Raw genomic sequence first — 23394 nt, forward strand, 5'->3', positions numbered from 1 at the left:
AGAGGTTTCAGCTATACTAAAAGCTGGCAACATAGAAAATTAACATTAAAATGCCAAATTAAACTCACTCACAATTAAATGAGCTGAGTGCTATGTTTTTTAATTTCATTTGGAATGGTAAGACTGATAGAGTAAAGCGTAGTACTCTTATTGCAGATTTTTCACAGGGAGGATTAAATATGGTGCATTTGCAGTCTTTCTGTACATATCTTAACTTTTCTTGGGTAAAGAGATGTTTATCAAATTCAGATGGTACTTGGCAGAATTTATTACTAGCAGAACTAAAACAGTTAGGTGGTGACAGAGTCTTTACATTACAAAAGGATAAGATTAAAGAAATTTCTAATCGCTTAAAAAGTCCATTTTGGAAAGACATATTTGAATGTCTACACATGGCAAAGCCTTATACAAAGTTTTGTGTTCCAGAATTTTGTCATTGGATATTTTAAACTTTATACCAATATCTGAATACCCTGTTTATATGAAATGGAAGTTATATGGTATACAGTTTATAAGGGACATTGTAGATAGTCAAAGTAAATCACTACTAACATTCCAAAAAGTAAGACAAAAACTTGATTTGGAAATTTTTTTGAGATACTATAGTATTTTATCTAACATTCCAAAATATATAAAAAAATACATCAAAGATTATTGTGATTTGAACTTAGAAAATTTTGTTCCATTTGATGCATTTTCTAAAAGGATCTTGGAAAATAAGAAGTTAAAATTTGTATACAGAGATCTTGTAGATAAAAATGCATACTCCCATATGAGAAATTTTTAAAATGGGAGGATGTAACAAATTCTGAAATCTCAGAATGGTCTAAGTATTTTTTTCTTTTGAAAAGATGTTGTAGGGATACATATCTAAAGAATTTTCAATATAAAATATAACATAGCATTATACCTACTAATACATTTTTATACAGAATTAAGCAAAAGGAAACAAGTCTATGTACTTTATGTAATGAGGAAGAGGAAACAACAGAACATTTATTTTAAGATTGTAATGTTACATACAGTTTTTGGTTGTCATTTTTACAGAAAATCAAATTATTTGATGAGCATTTCAGCATTAGTAAGACGGAAATTTTATTGGGATTTATTACTAAGAGTTTGTTTATAAATTTGTTAATAATTATAGCTAAAAACTACATCTTTAGATGTAAGTTAAGAAATATACTAGCTCCTAGTTTTATAGGACTTAAATTCAGAATAAAACAATACCAATCTAATGAATTTTATATTGCAAACAAAAATAATAGAGAAGCATCATATGAAAGATTCTGGTCCACACTACATACAATTTTTTTATGATTTATTATCATTTATACTTTAAATTATACTATAGTGAGCAGTGGTATTTTGAATTTTTACTTTATATATAGACATGCATGCATACTAATGGTAAGATTGCAGCGACTGTGTGTAAGTAGTGAGAGAAAGTGTGAGTGTGAGCAGCTATATTCTTTTTTTCTTTAATAACTATATTCTTGTATTATGAAGATAAATTTAAAAAAACAAAATGGATAGTCTTGTATATAACTTTCAATATTTACCCCAAAAACCATAGTCAGGTGGTGATTGTAGGGGTATTGTAAAATCCTGACTATTGAAAAAAAGAAAAAGAAAAAAAAAGATGTTTCATATTAGAGTTATTAAGAGTAAATTTTAAGGCATTTCAATTACTTATTATTATCTTTTACTATTAATCAAGTCAATTACAAACAGGAGGCTGTCACAACGACAGCAAACCGGATTTATTAAAATTTATTTTTGTCCTGGCAATATCACAAAAACCATAACTGATGAATGGGGAAAGTGAAAATCGTCAATATCAAATTTGACCTTCATTTTGCCATCAGTACCAACATATTAAAATTTGAAAAGCTTAGGTTGAATGGTTCATGAGTAAATGCAACAATATATGAATGGAAATGCCATTTTTCGATCTTTCAAAAACCATAACTCCTGAACGGTAAAAGTCAAAATCAACATTATTGAACTTGACCTCAATTTTGTGATCATCAGTAACAACATTTTAAAATTTGAAAAGATTAGGTTGAATGGTTCATGAGTAAATGCAACAACATGAATGGAAACGCCATTTTTCGATCTTTCAAGAACCATAACTCCTGAACGGTAAAAGTCAAAATCAAAATTATTGAACTTGACCTCCATTTTGTCATCAGTAACAACATATCAAAATTTGAAAAGCTTTGGTGGAACAGTTTATGAGTAAATACACAGACACCACTAGAAACACCATTTTTCAATCTTTCAAGAACCATAACTCCTGAATGGTAAAAGTCAAAATCGTCATTATTAAACTTGACCTCCATTTTGTCATCAGTAACAACATATTAAAATTTGGGAAGCTTTGGTTGAACAGTTCATGCAAAAATGCACGGACACTACAGGAAACACCATTTTTCAATATTTCAAGAACCATAACTCCTGAAAGGTAGAAGTCAAAATCGTCATTATTCAACTTGACCTCCATTTTGTCATCAGTAACAAAATCTCAAAATTTTAAAAGCTTTGGTTGAACGGTTCATGAGTAAATGCACGGACAACATTTGGTTGCCACCCACCCGACCATTTTTGTATTGAATTAATCATTCATCACATAAGTTTAAAATGATTTATTTCTTAAATGACATTGACCAACGTTAACCAAATGCAAAAATTCAGATTGAACCTAAATGCTAAATAAGTCCTTGACACAAGACTAATATATAAAACAGCAACTTCAATTGCATTTTTGTAAGATGCAATGTCATATAGTCTAATAATAATTACAGAACATATATATTCTTTATGTTCTACAGTACAGGTAGGGACTTATTTTTATGGATGCCTTAATCCGTCTAGATGTCAGACTGGTCGGACAGTTGTCCCAGTGTAATAAACACCTGCTGTGCTATATCCAAGTGGAAGGTCGTAAATCAATCTGTACCAGCTTGATTAGAATTAAATTTTACCTGTACAGATATATTAGTATTTATGGAGGATAGATAAATGTAAAATATTGTTTTGTATTCAAAGAGAAAGAATTAAAATTAAAATTAAATATAAGAAATAAAATTAAAATTAAATATAAGAATAAAAATTAAAATTAAATATAATTTAATTTTTTTATAATTTGAAAATGAAATAAAGACGATTTTTAACAATATATTGTGTTGCCAATTATTTCAATAGTTTTGTGCAAATAAACTATTTTGTATTTGTATTTGTAAACCGTAAATTTTTCATCTAATTCAAAATAATAAGCCTAATAACAACCAAGACTGTTAAAAGTTAAATCAAATTGTTGAGACTTCAATCCCGTAAATTATACGAGTTTTCGTTGATGGTTATATTATTTCCGGCTTTTAACGTCCTGTTCCTTTATATGTTATTATAAGAAACTCAATTTTAAGTATAAGGCCAACATATCGTATTTATGAAATATATATAGGCATTGTGAATTAAGTTACTTTCCTTTTGATACAACTTTCCCCGTCGGAGCCTCTACATCTATTCACACCTGTCAATCATTTCTCGCAAGTGAAACATTTTGGTCAGACAGATCACTCATGCTTTCTATTTTGACATATTTCCCGTTAATCTCTTTGAAAGTCAAACAATTGGTTTCCTTTAATACAATATTTATAACGCCGAGATCATATTACGATTCCTATTTTTTTTATTTTATTTAAAATTGTTGACACTCGAGATAATATGCCTTTCTATTTTCATATCTAAAATATTTTATGAAAATCGCGGGTGTTATAAATATATTTTACAAATTGTATCAAATCGATACACGAAAATCAAAGTTTAACCTTATATACTAGTTTATTGACTAAATGCACATTTATACCCCAATGGGGTTGAACGCTAGTCCTACTAGTCATGATCAGCTGTCTTTACTTTTTCGTCGTACTTCTAGTCATTTTAAAGCTCGCGCAGTCAGTTTGATTTTTTAAATCGATGTTGTATTATTTCCGAGGTTTAAAGGAGGTCTCCAAATAGATTATTTAAATGGGAATCCGGGAAATGACTGATAAAAATAAAACAAAAAAATAGTTAAAGAAGACTAAATCGTGTTTTTATTATACATGTATGTAAATCGATTAAATTTCTATTCTGGTAAATCGATCAAGAGCCTCAAAACTAAAACACAATACTGTCGTGGAATGATTGACATTCCACATCAAATTTAATCATGAATGAATTTTCCCACGGTCGGTCAGTAAGGTCACCTGTGTTTACTGTTACGACATTTCCCGCCATATAAAAATCTCGTGCAGTGGACAAAATCGATCTTTAATATCTTTTATTAGCATTCAATATTATTGTGAGTTGAGTCAAGTTAAAGTTCAACCACGTGCACACGCTGTTGATCACTGATATGTGTATCATGGAATTGTCTTTTCACGGCAATTTTTTCTTTTAGATTGCTATAAAAAATATAACATACAAGTTTCCTTTGTTATATGGATTGTGCGTAAATTAATATTATGCAAATAAGTTCGGGATTTCGGGATTAACCCTTTCGGGATCTGGGAATTCTTTTTTCGCGAAGTCGGGATTTAAATTTATTTAAATTCGGGACCTTGTGACTTCGTGTTTTTAAGCCCGGGATTTCGAGATCCGGACCCCTTTTACCCCCAACCCCCAAATGCAGATCAATTATATTAATTTAGCATAATGAACAAACACGGAAATCTTAAAATAAACTTATGCCCGGGAAGAATCAATATTTTCTTCTAGTGTTATTATTTGCGTTCTATTTTAATCATACATCTCCAACTTTCGGACAATATTTGTTTACAGTAAAAAGTAAAAACTACAAAGAATCATCAAGCTACTAATAATATACAAGTGTTGCTCACTGTAATTATTTTTATCTCGGAACTGACACAACAGACTGAATATTAAATACAAATTTTAGAAATATTTTGCATGTGACTGCGTCAAACTAAAATGTATGCAGCAGCACTTGAGATAGCATTCTGCTAATCAATGGATTTACGTGGAAAATAAATCAGTAAAATAAAAATAACCGTAAGCTTCAAGAAATAGAATACATGTAAAAATATATATGTTTAAAGTCATAAGAAACCTCAAATAAAAAAAAAGTATGCATATGTTTTATATAACTAATTGGATAGTTTTCATTATACAACTTATATACATATACTTTTTTCTGAGGAAAATTCTTTAATTTGTCCACATTTAAAAGAAGTTTACTTATTTTTAATTGCTTGCTTCCAGGAAGCAATTCGCCGACATATTTTCCGTATGCATAGTGACCCGAGCGTAACCCTCCTCGTAAAAATCCGGTGATCGCAATACGCATGGATCTGTCATTGAAATAAACAAATATCTTATTATACATGTTAAACACGTGCTCAATACCCATGCTTTTTGTGATTTGTTTACTATAAGGTGACAATCGGTAAAACTCGGGTTCAAAACACGGCATTTAATGAGCAGCCATATTTGTTATATCATAACAAACAGAGAGAAAAAAATTGACGATTATATGATATATTTGCGAAAATAATGATAAAATCGTGCACAGAGGACTAAGTTTATGATATATACATGCATTGGTTCAAGAATTAGATAAACATTATTTTTCACCACTCACTCGTTTCATATGACTTTAAACAATTTATGCAAACAAATAACAAAAAGATACAAAAAAAAAAAAAACAAACGAAAAGGAACATAAAATAAAAATAATTTTTAGGAACAAAGAAAATAAATATTAACAGTTGAAATATCAAAACCATAATTAACAAAAATAGGCTATTTTTATTAAACAAAGTTTTCTCCAGTACTTCACCTGTAAAAATATTTTATGTCAAATACGATGTAGAACTAATATAATCAATAAAGTGACTGAGAGGTTAAAATTACAGGTAATCTGATTCTGAAATCAGTGAACCGTAATTTTAGCAACACGGATTAAGATGAAAGGACCATTCACACCTGGATCTGTTGTTTAATGAACATACTACCTACCATAAAAATGTCCGATTATTCATATCCGACTAGACGGATTAAGACATCCATAAAAATAAGTCCCTACCCGTACTGTACCTCTGCATGCACACTTCACACAATACTCTGTTTTATTCAAATATCAGAAATAAAATTTTATATACATTGTATCTTAAATATGAAAGTCAATAGTCTCCAACATAGAAACATTGTCTCATTCACCACTAAATATCTGTTGTAATCTGTAAGTATCACTCAGAAACTGCATTGGAAAAATCTATGTCAGCCATGTGTTAAACGCCACTGCCTCTACACACAATAATTAATACCTTATAACATAATAACTTTGTTGAAACAGTGTTCTTTTCAGTTAGGGAAAGGTACATACATCCAACTGGATCTGCTTATTATTCCGTTATATGGCAAACAGGGTATGAAATTATTAAGACACCCATTACATAGCATAGTGAATGAACCTCTGTCCATTTGAAAGAACTCCATCATCAGTTCCTGTTTCTTCTTATAAGATACCTTTTACCTGAGTCATCTTCCCATCATGAATTTCAATGTTGTACTGAAATTCGATAGTGGTTTCCTCTTTAATTTCTTAAAATTGATGCTTCCTACAAAAAAAGTTAATAATCAATTTGATTATCTCTACTGTTTTAAGGTGGTACCTAACACTTCAACTAAAATTAATTTGGCTCGTTTAATTTTCTTAAAATTTTGACAAAGTATTTACTTTGACCCTTTGACAAAAATATTAAAATTTCAAAAAATTTGAACCAACCGTTTAATCAGAAAAATTACACTGGCTATATAGCAGTTTGACAAACACTTATTTTGATCATTGAGAAGCTTAATATTCCCTTATGAACACAACGTCATTAAAACGTTCTGCTGATTTTACAGAGTTATCTCCCTGTAGTGTTAGGTACCACCTTAAACAAAATGATTTGAAATAAATAAACCTGAGACTGGACAAATGGACTACAGATGAACCAACAGACAAACAAACATATAGGATCATTCACACCTGATACTGGACAAATGGACTACAGATGAACCAACAGACAAACAAACATATAGGATCATTCACACCTGATACTGGACAAATGGACTACAGATGAACCAACAGACAAACAAACATATAGGATCATTCACACCTAATACTGGACAAATGGACTACAGATGAACCAACAGACAAATAAACATATAGGATCATTCACACCTGATACTGGACAAATGGACTACAGATGAACCAACAGACAAACAAACATATAGGATCATTCACACCTGATACTGGACAAATGGACTACAGATGAACCAACAGACAAACAAACATATAGGATCATTCACACCTAATACTGGACAAATGGACTACAGATGAACCAACAGACAAACAAACATATAGGATCATGCACACCTGATACTGGACAAATGGACTACAGATGAACCAACAGACAAACAAACATATAGGATCATATATATATATATGGAAGTGTTTAACGACCTTGACTGGCTATACAGCCCTCGCACGGTCGGCTCGGTGCCCGAAGGCATTTGGTGAGCTTTATCATATGTTCCTGCCATGGGTCAGGAACAAGTAGTGGAGGTCGCAATATGTAGGCCGCCATCTTGGTTTTGGTGAGTTGTTTTTGGTTTGTTGACTATTTTGTTGTTTTTTCCTCACTAACGGCTGCTTTCAGGGCCAGTTTGGTCAGCTTGGCAGCCCGCTAGCCTCGATGATGGAGTACTGGTAGATGATCTCGGACGTAGTTCGAAAGATGACAGGAAGCGTTATCAGGACCAAAGCCGTGAGGCAGTGAAATGAAGGTCGTATCACCCAACAGCCTAGGATACAGCCCTCGGACGTTAATCGGCATAACACTCCCCATGATACAATGGTTTTGGAGTGCATGTTTACGCGGGTACGCCAACTACTACGTCTATCTGTACGGCATGGATTGGTTTCTGTCATCTTAAGTAGTAAGTCGTTGATATCTAACTGTAAACCCTCATCGAAGATAGCGGGTAAAAGAGAGCTGGCCCAGCACGTCCATTCAGCTGTAATGACTGAGACGTGACTGTGTTTTTGATGTATAGGATCATGTTATGGGATTTTTGTCAGATTTTCAGAATCCTCTGGTTTTATCCATTTGAATGCCTTAACAATTTATGCCCATTGAACCCCATTTTTCTTTTTATAAATCTTTTACATGTATAATTATAAGCCATTGTAAAAGTCTTATAAAATCCTTGTTATTTTTTAATAGTTTTTGAGAACATAAACTTGTCTGACAGTGATAAAGCTATGAAAAATCAAGAGAAAACATTTTCCCGCCAAAATTTCAATGTCTAATATCTCGAAAACAAGCACATTGACCTAGATATTTTTTTGGCTTTTATGGTTCCTTTATTAATCCCCCATCAATATATACTAGTGATAAATGAAATGCTTGTTACTTTGAAACTGAGTAGCAAACCTCCTTAATACATAGTAATAAATTTTAGGACAACTATACATATCCCTAAATAAAGAGGATTTTTTTTAAAGGAAAATGGACTGGCTGTGATAAGATTTTCTGATCTTTGAATTACGCAAGGCAAGATTTTGAAGTCAGAAGAGAACATGACATAGGTTTCATAACTGTATACATATAGAATAACCATACATTGTCTCGAAATATCAATGTTATTTGTACAAGGCTTAGAAACAGGTAGAAAGCGAGGCTGTGCCGAGCATTTCTACCTGTTTCGAGCCGAGTACAAATAACAGATTGATATTTCAAGACAATGTATGGTTCTTCTTTATATACTGAAACTCTTATAAATTTGTTCAAAATGAAGTATTTAAGATAAAAGCCGTCATTCTTTAATTGTGAGCGGACAACGTAAAATTGCTGCGAACCTGTATGTTTTATTGACGTCATAAATAAAACTCTACGGAAAAACATTGTCAACGTCATAAACAAGGTGATACACGGTCAGTGACTGTATATCACATATAAATATACAGTCAATGCAATTTGACTGCTCAAATAGCACAGCTGCAGTATATATCTTTTAAAATAGCATATCATCATTTAAAGTGTAGTGAAAAATATAAAATATAAAACTACTATGCTTTGAATATTAAAAACTTACCTGTACAATAAACTAACAGCTTCCTCCTATGTTTGTTTTCATGTATTGAATTCAATATTATTTAGTCTAATAAAAGTTTCCATCAGTATACTACGCTCATCATCTTGCAGTATATTAAGAGGCTTAGAGTAATAAATTGTAGCTCTGTCTTGAGGGGTAAGTTCCTGATTTCCTTCTATCTTTCCAAAATGAGTGTTTGATATTTCCAATAAGGTCATGTATACCTGAAACATTACAACAGAAAATAAAATTTCACAATTGAATCTTCAAAACATACTACTCAAATTTCATACAGAAATTCTACATGAACCTTTTACAAAAATATCCATTGCCTTATACAAGTTTCCCGTTTTATTGACCTTCATTAATTCAAATTGGAATTTGGCAAACATTGGGTAAATCAAAAGGTATTATGCACTATTTAAGAAGTCACACGCTCACATGGCATTGCAAGAGCAATCCATGCCTTGGTTAGAAAACCTAAGTGTTTGGAATACTTAGTTTTATGAACAGTAAATTAACTTAAAAGTTACATTTGGACTTATTCAAAGCCAGATTATTACATACACAGTTGCTTTTTTTGTTAAGTTGCAGAACCATGAAACTGAGGTCAAAATAGACACTTCAGAACAATTGCATCTGTACACAATCAACTTAGTTGAACAAATTCATGTGCAGTCTTTCTTTGAAATCATTGGAATCTGGTTTGAGAAGCAGTGATCTGGAAGGATTTTTTCTCTATGGGCCCAGGGCCCCTCAAAATTAAATTCAAGGGGCCATTTCAAAAAATAATGGGCCATGTTGTCAAATGAATGGGCCATTTGAATTGACTACAGTGAAAAAAGTAAAAAGTGTATATCTCGGCAAATTAAAGAGATGGTGGTACTTCCCTTTATGATTTTAAATAATATTATAGATATTGTGCCTGTGATTTTGTTATTTCAATTCAACAAAGAATGTAAAATAATTTCTTCCAAACCAGATAATATTTAAGATATCCTTTATTTACAATGTTTCTACAACTGCTACTGTTGTCTTGTTCGTGTGCATGGTTTTTTTTACATTAAATTTGGGTCTTCGTCGATACCATACTTATTCCCGACGTTCCGTATTAGAGGACGTATTAGGCATTTCCTCTGCACTTCTTGTATTATTATTATTTCATCACGATGACAACAATAACAGTAGAGAGTATCATTAATTGATAAAACAAAACAACAATTCGCTGAAGGCATGTTTACAAAATGTTAAAACAAGCCAAAGACCAAAAAATGACAAGGACAGTTAGTCGCCTTTTATGGAGACAAAAACTATATTCATAAAAAGGCTTTGGGGTTTTTCAACGAAAAAGTAGCAAGCTGAACTAAGTTAAAAGATAATAATTAGAGACAAATCTCGTCTGTACTAGCCAAATTTTACAAATTTAAGGTTGTAAAAAATCATCATGAATGATGGTTAATTACGTTTTTTGGGTAATCAGTTACACCCATGGTTCTATTATTTCCATAGGAAAACACCCGAGACGTCCCAAAAATATATAGGTGCTCCTATCATTGGAGGAACATTACACAGTTGTGTACACACACATGGCGGCACGGAAATCCATTTGACGATATCTAAACGTATCGAAACGAAGTGAAAAATATCGTGCGCCACGTGGGCGCTTACATAAGTCACTCTATGCGCCATTTCTGGTCGATATGCGCTATAGGCGCAGGGCGCTCGACTTTCCCGATCACTGGAGAAGCATTCTTCAATGTTCTTAGTAAACAAAAATCAAATGTTTTAAAATATGAAAAACATTATTCAGAAAATCTTTTTATCTGGATTATGACAAATGGTAATTAGATTTTAATTCAGATTTTGTCTGTATCAAAATAAAATTAAAAATAGACACAAGTTAAAGTGAACAATTAGAGTTATCCCTCTTTCCACTGACTCTCATTCATTTGTCATTTGGAGTGTTTTCAGGTTTTTGATTATGTTTTCATATTTGTTCTTAAACAGAAAGTGGCAACAATTTTCATTAATATTAATTTTTATTTTTGATTTGATCATGTTGATGATTTGTGAAAGTTGTATACTTGATAATAGAAAAAGTGTATGTTTAATTTAGTCTAAAATTTCAGGTACATCTATCTGATGAAAGATTTTTTTTAACATTAAGTTCTTCTTCAGTGGATTCAATTAGTTGATGTGAAGATTTGAACTGATTTAGTCATTAAAGCTGCCCAAATTAAAGCTTAAATATGAAAATCTATCAAATATACCATAAAATGTCACTTTTCAGATGTTTTTATGTCAAAAATGAAAGTGGCCGCATTCATGTTTATTTCAACCTTTATATATAATGTATATGTTATGTATAATTATCAAATACAATATACATTTAAGTATTAAGACTGAAAGCAAATGCAGCCACTCCTATTTGAGACAAAAAGCATTAAAAAAAATTAGCTCACAACAGATGCTAAAATTGAAGATTTCAGTAATTTAGCATGACTTACTGATGCTTGACTAGTACCTGATACATGTGTATTGTGTTGTCAAAACAACACATATCTATATAACAGAAGTATTCAACTTTCCAAAACATAGTTGAAAGTTTACATTTAAACAATTTGTAAAATTGCTATATTTTGGGACCAAAAAGGGGTCTTACTGGGCCTACTCCTTTCTTCTTCATGAACATATGATTTCATAGTTTTACCTGGACAATACCTAAGAAATCAACCAAAAATGGTACTCTACAAATGATATGGAATGGAAGCTGGTACCCTACAAATAATATGGAATACACAGTATTGTAAAATACCTTTGTTCCATCTACAATCATTCCAGGCATGGTCAGCATTGGTACGTCACCACGTCTACGGCATTCATATAAATCTAAGAGTAATTCCCCAGCATGCTGACCTAACACTTCCTTATTCAAATCAAATTCTATACTTGGAATACTTCCATCATCACTTTGATTACTGGATAATGAGCTGTAGGAATTGCTTAAGTGAGTACTTTCCATTAGTCTTAGTTGCCTCTCTAACTCCTCTGGATTTTTATTGAAAACTTTCTTTACCTACAAATAAAATTGAAATAATCACAACTATAAGATTTTCAAGAAACAGGACAATGGTTGAAAACAATTTACTTATGACTGAATATATGTTGAAAGTCTGTTAATATATAAAGATTTTACTACAAGAATTACATATACCTTGCATTATAAATAGACACACAGACTGACGTCCAATGTCCCAAGCACAAGCATTAGTCATATTTTATCTTTTTAAAGTCAATAAAGTAAAACTTTGTAAAATTATCTTATAGACAGCTCCAGACCTCTATTAAACAAATTGAAAGATTATGTCTTCATCATATGAAAGTCAAGCACAATCCCTCCCGTTAGAGGTTTTGTATCATACCATCATATAAGAATAAAATATAAGAAAAAAACATTCTGATTTCTTAATAGATGCCAACCATTACGGTTTGTCCATAATTATTACAATTTTTTAGCCCAAATTAAGGTGTAACAGCAACAGTCTATTTTTACAGATTTCAGGTTCTGAATTTGTTTTGTCATAAATTTAGATAATGTAGTGATCATTTTGATGCTTGATTGTAGGTAATTATTGTAGAAGCTTAAGTGTTTGAGTTATTCAGAATTCATGTTCAAAACACTTTCGGGTTTCTCAGGACTTTCTATCTGTTAAGTAGGATTCATCCATTTCTTATTAGAATCCGAATAGTTGAAATGATTCCCTTCCCTCTTACTTATATTCCCCTGTATTTGATTTCATGATGTCATCAGAAGGGACAAGTGCTTCTGCAGCACAGAAAATAAAATTGGGACAACATTTTCATCCTGAATATTCCATGGAGTTTCCTTGTCTTACAAAATCAATACTAATACTATTTGTAAAATAAACAAACAGGAATTAAAATAGCCAATGTTTTATTACAAGTCTTTAAGCCTTCACTTGCTCATCAGTTTAAGTTGTTATTGATAATGGAAATAATTTGTCCGTCTTTTTGCATCTAGTTGTTTATTGTATGATTATGGTAAAAAAATAATGAATTACTGTGATTACTGAAAATCACAAATTACTGAAATCTCTAATATTGTTTACTGATTGCACTACAAAGGGGTTGGCATCTATGTCATGTATGTTTCTTATACATATATTTGTATACAGCTTTTTCTTGTAATTCGCCTTATCAGAATCTAAAGGATTCTGGGTAATATTTTCAAAAGTGTACACCAAAACGTCGTGATTGGTTAAAAACGTCCTAAACAATGGAAATCCATCCAATGACATGACGTTAATTTCATTTTGGGGTACGAACAATGAAATTACCCATAGTCCTTTAGATTCTGAAACGGCCAATTGCATACATTCTCACATTTTGATACAAAATGGCAATACTTAATGCATGCCATTATTTCTAAATTACAGTATTTAAATCCTGTAAATTCATTCTAACATTTTTGTAAAGAGCTTTAACAACCTAATTATGTAAAATGAAGCTTTATTTAATTCTGCTGCAGCATGTAACAGAAATGGTTACTAATCTCTAAAACAGTCCTTATAAGATTTTTCGAAGATCATCATGATCATTGTTTTGCATCTGAACTTTTAACTTTAATATAAATCAGGCCATTTTTTCCCATTTGAATTCTTTTCATTTTGGAGCCTTTTATTATGTTTATAGCGGACTATGCAGTGTAGGTTTTGCTCATTTTTGAAGGCTGTACGGTGACCTATACATGTACAATGTAGTTATTAACTTCTGTTTCATTTGTGGAGAGTTGTCTCATTGCCAATCATACCACATCTTCTGATTTTTAAATTTAAAGCACTGAAAAAAAATACTGCTGGAAAATGGAACAATTGATTGTAATATTTGTGAACCTTACTTTAACAGACACAACCATGTCACTTGTTCTGACTTCTGGCGTTGTTGTTATTCCATGTTTATACAAGCGTATATCAGGCTTAGAGACAACTCTATCGATTCCATGTAAATTTTCCCAGATAGTTTCATCCGCTTTAGATATAGAAATTCTGAAGAAAACAATTCTGTATATAAATAAATTCTGCATGAAAATTAAAAACTCATAAATAGTTTTACAGAAACCATGATAAGAAATGGCTGCTGTCAGTGTTAAAGTGTAAATTGTTGACACAATACATTTTACTACATTACGTACATCTTTTAGTAAAATTCTAGAATATGAAAACACACAATTTTCTAAATTTTGATTCATAAATATTACACCTACATGTGTACACTGTCATTGCTTAATCCAAACAAAAATTCTGTCAACGTTTTACAAGACTCTATCATCTGATCATAGTCTGACAAAATTATTGATATCTACAAAAACAATGACCAATGTAGGATTATTACACCTACATGTGTAGTGTGTACACTGTCATTGCTTAATCCAAACAAAAATTCTGTCAACGTTTTACAAGACTCTATCATCTGATCATAGTCTGACAAAATTATTGATATCTACAAAAACAATGACCAATGTAGGATTGCAAAAATATACTCTTCCATCTGTTTATTTGTTTTAAAAAAGTATTAACATTGTGATCAATGGCAGCAATTATTTCCATGACAAATGAAAAGCATCTAATTTTTGCAATGTTAAAGGCCTATATAGCATGCATGCCTACATGTATGATACAGTAGCAAGAATGATTATATCAATACATCCAAACTTAATGCTCAAAAGCATATAACAAATTTGCAGAAAATCACCAAAAAAATACAGAAAAATCACTAATGTCATCAACTCTGTTATTTGAATTTGAAGTATTTGTGAAGACAAACAAACACGTTTTTATATATATGCAATATGCAATTAAGGGTGTACAGACTACAGAACACATAACAGTTACATGCAAAAGGGAGATAACTCTGTAGAAACTTAACTTAAAATTATAAACACATACTATTGTTTAAGAGTAATCAAGTTTTTCAAATTTCAAAATTAGTGTTTGTCAAACTGCTATGAAATAAATACTGTAAAAAGTGGGGTTAACATTTCTTGATTTTTTTTTATATTTTTGTCAACATATTCTATAAAAATTAAACAATCCAAATCTGTTTTAGTTAAAGTGTTGGGTACTCCCTTAAACAAGAGAAATCTACTGAAGGGTCATAAAACTCTTGGCAAATGCACAATTCTTATTGGGTTTATTTTTAGAATCACTGAATTTGAATATGACTATAATTCTTCTATGGCATGTATGGCAGGAATAGCTACACACAATTATTGCATTTAGTATGTTTAGAATGCAAATCATCCTTTCTTTAATTTTTAAATTTAGTGCTACATTTTTTGTAAAAGGTAAAAGGGTCCTCCAACATATATAAAGCTAGATTTTCTATTTCTAAATATAGATAAAATGACATTTCATACATCATGCACATTTGTTAACCAATAATTCAGCCCATTTATATCTTCTTTTTGTTTTGTTTATTGGCTACTATAACTTGATTTATTTCACTTGACTAGGGCGGAGTGGAGTTCGTTTATCATAGACCAGTCCATCTATAGATGGGTGTTTTGGGATAAATTCATCAATGAAGCTTCTACCAGTAGTTATGGTCATTGAGCTGCAGGTTAAAATATGTAAACACTATATGTGTATCCGTAAAGTAAATAGTAAGACACAACTGTTGATTTTCTTGTAAAACAGTTTAAAAACATACATTTAACAGTTTAAGAAATTGTGTATATGAAAGTATAACTTTGATCATTGTTGATGACCATGATGACGGTAGTTGGAAAATATGCATATTCTAAACGTATCACCAATGACATTTCACACATTGACATTTAACAAATCGACAAATTACAAAACATCAATATACAAATTGACAATTTACGAGTGTTCTATAATACGTTTTAATAAGGGTGTATTTTTTTTATATAGATATCTTTTTTAATCACATTTAATCTCATAATTAGAAATGTTTGACAGAATAATAAAATGGCTGATACTTTAAAATTAATGCTATTAGATTTTAACTATTCTTTTTGTCACATATCATACAATTATCATCATTATCTTTTTGGTGACACTGATCATCATGACATGCTGATAGGTGATCAGAAATCAATAATTATTAAAATGACAATCATCCTTATCACACACATCTTCAAATAGACTGTCCTTAAGCAAATCAAAACATAAGCTTTGCCCCATCAGTAGAAAAATATATATGAAATAAATGTTTGAAATATTACTTAATTCAAAAACTTCATTTTAATGAGATATATGCCAATAATTATCAAAATTTGAGGCATACAAGAAACATAGCCCACTGCAGCTTCAGAGTTTTCATTTGAATGACATGTTTTGCCATGACCTTAATGTGCTAAAATCGTTAATGAAATTTTATTCAAATCTATCATTTTCCAAGCTTTAACTCATATTTCATTTTTTGTATGCGTAAGAATTGGATACATGATAACCAGTCATGTATTTGTTTTTCAATCCAGGTTCAATTTATTTGGAACTTGTGGATCCCATAATATATGCATGCATGTGTATCCCGATGAATATATATCTGAGTTAGATCTATTCATCGCCATACACATGCATGCATATGGGATCAACAAGTGGAGATCATCTGACAGTAAAGGTTAAGAAAGCAGTTTCTGCAAAAGGTCTATCAAAGAGTAAAGTCAGGGAAAAACATCTACATGTAATAGATAGACTAGTTTGATTTTAGTATTTGTAGATCTGCAGATCATATAGAATTATCTGCCCTTGTATTTTGTATATATTTGTTTGTTGTTGTTTTACACATGTATGGTATGCAATGTGGACTTACTCTGAATGTAAACAACACATCTCAGCAAAACTGGCTAATAGCTTGATGAAACTTCCTTCATAAACTTGTTTATGATTACTAATCTTCCTGACAAGATTTGTTAATACTCTTAGAAACTTCATTACTCTCAGCCTGATAAACCTGCAAAAAAACAAACCTAAACCAATAAATAAACTACTAATACATGTATTGTATCTCCATATTTTAATGACCATCATGAATTAACTATGTACATGTATTGTGTGCCTTTAAGGATTAAGGTGGTACATAACACAACAGGTAGATAACTTTGTAAAATTCAGGTGAATGTTTTGAATCATGTTCCATTTTTATGGCAATATTAAGCTTCTCAATAATAAAAATTGGTGTTTGCCAAACTGCTATACACATGTATCCAATGAGTTTTTCCCATAAAGTGTATGATTTAAGTTTTCCAGCTAAAATCCTTCTTGTCGCTCAAATCCTTCTTGTTGCTAAAATCCTTCTTGTCGCTAAAATCCTTCTTGCCGCTAATCATGCTAATTAGTGAGACTGCCTGGAAGTATGAATATTGCATCTCAAAAACTTGCTTACATTGTACCTGTGACAGTTGTGTACATGGTGTAAGAGTATACGTACAACATAAGAACAAACTATAAAAATCGGTTCAAATGAGCTTACTGTGTGGTAAAAGTCATTGCCTTGTTGAAGGCTGTACTATGGCTTATAGTTGCTTGAATCCATGTTACATTGTATCTGGTCTCTGGTAGGTACATTATGTAGTTTTCTCATGGAAAATCATACCATTATCATGATTATCAGATTATGGTCAGGGATTTATATGGATGAAAATTGAACAATGGAGGAACTTTCACCATCACAAACCGTGTCTACGCCATAAAGTGTAGCGTGAAAATGCTAATTCATTTCCTATATTAATAATACTTAGTTGAATTTTCATTATGGAAGTATCAATATTTTCATTAATTGCCATCAGTGATATTGTTGGCTTTTTTCAAAACTACCTCTACCCTTTTTTATTGGGAAAATATGCGTCATTTTCATCAAATTGGGAAATTTAGAATAAACCATGAATTTGACCGAAACTTCAATTTACAGACCCATTTTCAAGAGTCAAACCCTGCTTTAAAATAAGACCCCATTTTATCAGTAATGATACATAAATAGACCCTCAAATGTGCACAAATAGTAATTTTAGGCAAGAAAATTGTTTAAATGAGTGTTTTTCTGTTTGTATTCATGCACAATTACTACTGAGACTGCACTGTTTGGGAAAAAAGTTGTCTTTTTGGGAATCATTTAAAGCCATTTTTTTTTCAAATTGGGATTCTTCTCCAGGGGAAAAAGCCTTTATTCTCCACTAATTTAAGGCAAACAATATCACTGGCCATTTGTAACCATCCAAATACCAAGCCTTCATGGTCCCCCCTTACATTGTAGTTGAGAATGACCAAAAGCTGTCATGAAGGTCCCCATGTAGTGTTCTTGCTATTTTGGGTAATTGTTATGCGGGTTAAAAATCATGTGGAGCTTATTTTTCACGACAAGTGTCAAATTCAGAAGTCATGAACCCATTTCCAGTATGGTAGTCTGAGATTACCCTGACGTCCAACAGCTGTTTCATGTTTTGCCAGACAAGCTGGGGCCGGGGTCCCACAGCCCCAGCTTGTCTGGCAAAACAGCCGTTGGACGTCAGAGTAATCTGGGACTACTGGTATGGCTGATTTGCAGCAACAACAAAACGATTCGTATGGGTAATGTAAAAGGATGAAGAGATTTCAATGCAGAGAAAACGTTGACAAACGAAAAAGTTTTTAATGACTTTATTATTTTTATCTAGCAAATTGATGCTATGCAAAAAGCATCTTTCTCGAGTCTGAATAAACCGGAAACGTGGATGTACATGTATCAATTTGATTGTAAACTAAGAAATGAATTCAGAATAAAGATACAGTATTTCTTCACAGTAAATAATTTAGTTTTTAGCTTTTAACTTTTAAAGTTATTCAATATTATTGTATAAGCAGTACTTGAGTTACTTGTGATGAAATAATATTAATATTTTACGTCTTATTTTGTGCTTCACAGGCTATTATTTGAACTTGGAATTATTTTTAATTATGGAATTTGTATAATTTCTTGTCAATGCTTGTGCTTGAAATTTTTAATAAATTCCATGTTTATTTTGTACTTTAATGTTCTGTGCTGCACACAACACTTTCTATTCCAAAGAAGATATATATAGTACATTTTCAATAGAATGCACTGCAGCACTGTGCCGTGCACAACACTATCTATACAAAATACATTTTATGGAAAGGGTTATGAACAGCTCAAAACTTTATAATACCAAATAAACATGGAATTTATTAAAAAATTTCAAGCACAAGAAATTGTGCAAATTCCATAATTAAAAATAATTTCAAGTTCAAATGATAACATGTTACTTCTTAAAAAAGGGGGATGCTGATTGCGTACATATAATGTAAGTCAAAATAAAAGCACATGTTCAACTCGTTAAACTGTTTACTTTATTAATTAATCTTAATTATCATAAGCATTTGCATATTTTTAACTTAGAAAATGAATCGTCTTTCTTCAGATAGTATTCTCCTGTCTGGTTTGTTAATCACCTGTACAAGCTGAGGTACAAGTGATTAGTGATCTTAATCCAGATATCCCTCAGGTGTTAGAACTGTATTCATGGTGATGGTATTGGATTATAATAAAAAGGGTTATGCAATTACATATGCATTTGATTATAATTTTTTAAAATGGCGTTGGGCTATAAAAACAATAACAGTTTTGAACGATGGCGCAAGATATTTGAACGATGCCTGGCAGGGCGCCATCATTAAACAGGAATGGAGATCCCTGATGGTATATTTTTTTGTTAGAAGCAAAGATTTAACATAAACATGGACATGTTGATAAAGACTTTATAATACACTAGCGTGAATTAACTTACTCCTCTGGCTCTTTTGTTCCCAATTCATCAGAGATCTGATCTAAAACTGTCAAGAACTTTTCTGGATAGTGTTTAAATCTATCGATAGTTGCAATTCTACCGTCGATGGGAAGTAAATATTCTATAACTTTTTGAAAGTAGTCATGTTGCTCATTAGTCATCTCACCCATATTAATTTTACTGAACACAATCGATGGGGACTCCATGTAATCGTCTTGGTAGTAAATCTGCAAATTTTTCTCCAAATGATTTCGTTCCCATCTGCATACCAATGGGTCCAATGATGGCTCTGCATCTATACTAGACGAGCTCGATCTAAAAGAGTATGGAGGTTCTGATACAACTGCTGACTCACAAGATATCTCATCAAGTGACATTGTGTACGAGAGCTTTTCAAAAGGACGCGAAAGTAGAATTTTCTTACAGGGGAATATAAAAGTAAGGGGAAAGGAATCAACGCAAATACGATTGAAAGATCTTATCCAAATTTCTTGTACGTACTGATATACTCCTCCATTATTTGGACCACCCTTTGCTAACTGCGAGGGATCAGAGACATATAATACATTTATATGTCTCTGGAGGGTCACTAGAATCGTGGATACCCCCGATTGGCATACATGTAAAGCAAAATATTGTCCTATGAAATATTGTTCCACAAGACAATATTTCATAACTAAGTATCATGAAGTCCTCACGGGAAAAATGTCACAGAAGGACAAATTTTCATAGTGAAACTTTGTCTGTTTATAGACAGCAATATTTCACAGATGAATAGTATGAAATTTTGTCCTGTTAAAGGGAGATAATATTTAGGTTATATTTTGTAAGTCAAGTATTGAGACAGTATTTCAGACAGATTGTCATGGAGTTTTGTCTCACGAATGGGGGTTTATCAACATATGTTCATGTATGAGAAGGTATATGGGATTTTTTGTCCTACGACATCTGCCTATGTATATATTTACAAAATAAGTGATTGTCAGTACATTACTTATATTCGTACATTATAATCAGGGACTTTCTATACTAATTAAAGTCCCTGTTATAATGTACAATGAAACATATATACGTTTGACAATTATTTAATATAATTTTAAACCATTTGTTATGTATCTATGCAAAATTGAAACTCACTATCAGTAATACTATAAATGCCTTGCTATACAAAACTATTTCAATTATAAATCTAAAAATGTGCATAATGCATGCTTGTGTACTATTTTAAATTATGTAACTTAGTAATTCGATTAAAAATTATTTTCAAAGCCAGTATTTCATTGTGAAGTATTGTCATGAACAAATTAGTTATTTTTTTATGACCAATAGGCCTAGTACATGTATAACATACTTGATGTTATATAAATATAAATGATATGACCTATATCATATCATGATGAATAAAGAGAAAAGTAAATATACATGTAGGTGTTTGATGTTTGAACGTTAAAAAAAAGGGTGATTGCTTTATGTTCTATAAGAACATCGATATAATAGATTTAAGAGTCTCAGAACTGTTAATAATATAACCTAAATTAGATTATTTATTTATATCTATAGGCATACCATAATGCATGAGAGATACATATAAATAATATGACCTATATTGGGTGGGGACTAGACCATTTTCGGGACACCGGGATCGGCCGATTTTAGCAACGGAAAATCGGGATTGCCTTGTTTAAAGATCGGAAATTCGGGATAGAAAAACATTGGGATACGGGAAAGCCACGTTTTTAGCCACGGGAAATTGGGATTATTATGTTGAAATATAACGGGATTGACAAACAACTGTACCTTGGACAGATAAAAGTGCTATTTTCATTATACTTCAATCAGAATCGCATCTAGAAACAGAGTAGATCCAGATCAGACTACATGTAAACCCCAAGGGTGACTGAGTTGACTTGGTCTTCTCCCGACCGGCAGTAACACGCTTGCTGAAGTTGGGCGTCCGTTTGGCTGTGCGGGATGTATCAAGTTCGCAGTCACGTCGGTCAGAATAATTTCTGTCCCTATCCAATCTACCCTCATTTTCCAGTGGCAGTCCAAATATCTCCGACCATCATTCCCTGAAAGGGCCTCTATTATGACAAGACCTACATATTGTATATATTGTGAACTTATTCTCGTCCTGAATATGCATGAAGTATTTGCCACTGGACGTTACCCAACCAACAATTAATCAAATCAATAAGAGTACATGTAACAGTAAGTTTAGAGATAAGCTTTGAGCTCGGATCAGGTCTTCAATTATACCGTTAACTAAACGATTTTGATTTAATTACATATTATAAACTTTCTGTAGCAGACGATGCATTTTTGAAAGTCATCATGACAGAAGATTCTCAAATTATATCAATTAGAGCCCTTTTGTTGTTCCACAAAGACGAACATTCTTTGCCTTTCCTTAAGGAAAAAAACAAACATTGTGCTAAAGGACAGCGAAAGCTTCACTGACTTAAACAAATTTAAAAAATATGTTATCAATTATTGGGGAATTAATGAATCGGCCTGTGAAGAAAGGATGGGGACAAATGTTAATAATTACATTAGATGTATGTTTCATTATAATACGTTATTCTGATCGGCTAACTGCATATCACATGTTATTCCTTAAGTAATTGCATTACACAATAAAACTGTTCATTCATGATAACACGAGGTCCAACAATAAAGTACACAGGTAAATTAAATAAAAACTTGATAAAAATCGTTGTTTCATGATCCTGGCTAAAAAAATGTAATTATAAGTTTTGAATGCTTCTTTTTGTAACTTCATAGGGTTGTAAAAGCGTTGACCGTGCGCACATATTTTGAATGAAGCGCTTCCGCGCTTCATACAAAATGTACATCGGTCAACGCTTTTACACCCAAATGAAGTTACAAAAAGAAGCATTCAATTCTTAAATACAAAGATAGGATGGCAATACAAAGATGACAAAGGAAAAGTAATAAACTTTTCCATTTATACACAGCATCAATGGGATCACGAGAAAACATTCCTTCAAACTGAAAGATCAAATTTAATAGGTGCATGTAGAAAATTTTCTCTTTCTGTTATAGTACTAATAAGTATTCATTCAATCAACTTGAAAATATCGTTTGATTTTTTTTATAAAAGTTGTATATATACAAAACCTTACCCCCCTTTTTTCCCCTAAACGTGTGCATCCAGTTTCTTATCAAGCCAAATTCTTGTATTGACTTGAACTGGAATTTGGCCAATTTTCTGACTGGCTACTGAAGATTTATGTGAACAAAAATGCTTATATGCAGCTTGACGTCACAGTAATATTGATGATACATATTCGGATTGGTTACGCTGAAAGACTTTGAACATCAATCATATCCGAGACGTTTAAATCGTAAGCATTGAAACTTTAAACTTTTACATTTTGGAACAAATTTATCGGGAT

General features: G+C 31.7%; 1 protein-coding gene across 1 annotated transcript; it reads right to left on the reverse strand.

Moving 5' to 3' along the window:
• Nucleotides 1-2633: 2633 nt before the first annotated feature.
• Nucleotides 2634-20432, reverse strand: LOC139491467 (uncharacterized). Its single transcript, XM_071279172.1, has 7 exons — nucleotides 19976-20432; nucleotides 17008-17148; nucleotides 14069-14216; nucleotides 11966-12226; nucleotides 9151-9374; nucleotides 6098-6626; nucleotides 2634-2828 (listed from the first exon to the last, which is right to left on the reverse strand). The coding sequence occupies exons 1-5, from the start codon at nucleotides 20350-20352 to the stop codon at nucleotides 9189-9191; spliced, it is 1113 nt and encodes a 370-aa protein (XP_071135273.1). The 5' UTR covers nucleotides 20353-20432; the 3' UTR covers nucleotides 2634-2828; nucleotides 6098-6626; nucleotides 9151-9188.
• Nucleotides 20433-23394: the final 2962 nt, after the last annotated feature.

This window comes from Mytilus edulis, chromosome 10 (genome assembly GCF_963676685.1).
Source record: "Mytilus edulis chromosome 10, xbMytEdul2.2, whole genome shotgun sequence".
Classification (NCBI taxonomy): Eukaryota; Metazoa; Mollusca; class Bivalvia; order Mytilida; family Mytilidae; genus Mytilus; species Mytilus edulis.

What these genes read in the sequence shown, in the direction of transcription:
- LOC139491467 (XM_071279172.1), bottom strand. Translation starts at nt 20,352, where the DNA reads ATGTCACTTGATGAGATATCTTGTGAGTCAGCAGTTGTATCAGAACCT. An exon ending in GGAACAAAAGAGCCAGAGGA is followed by an intron (nt 17,149 to 19,975) that starts GTAAGTTAATTC and finishes GTTTTTTTGCAG; the next exon opens with GTTTATCAGGCTGAGAGTAA. An exon ending in ATGTGTTGTTTACATTCAGA is followed by an intron (nt 14,217 to 17,007) that starts GTAAGTCCACAT and finishes TGTTTTCTTCAG; the next exon opens with AATTTCTATATCTAAAGCGG.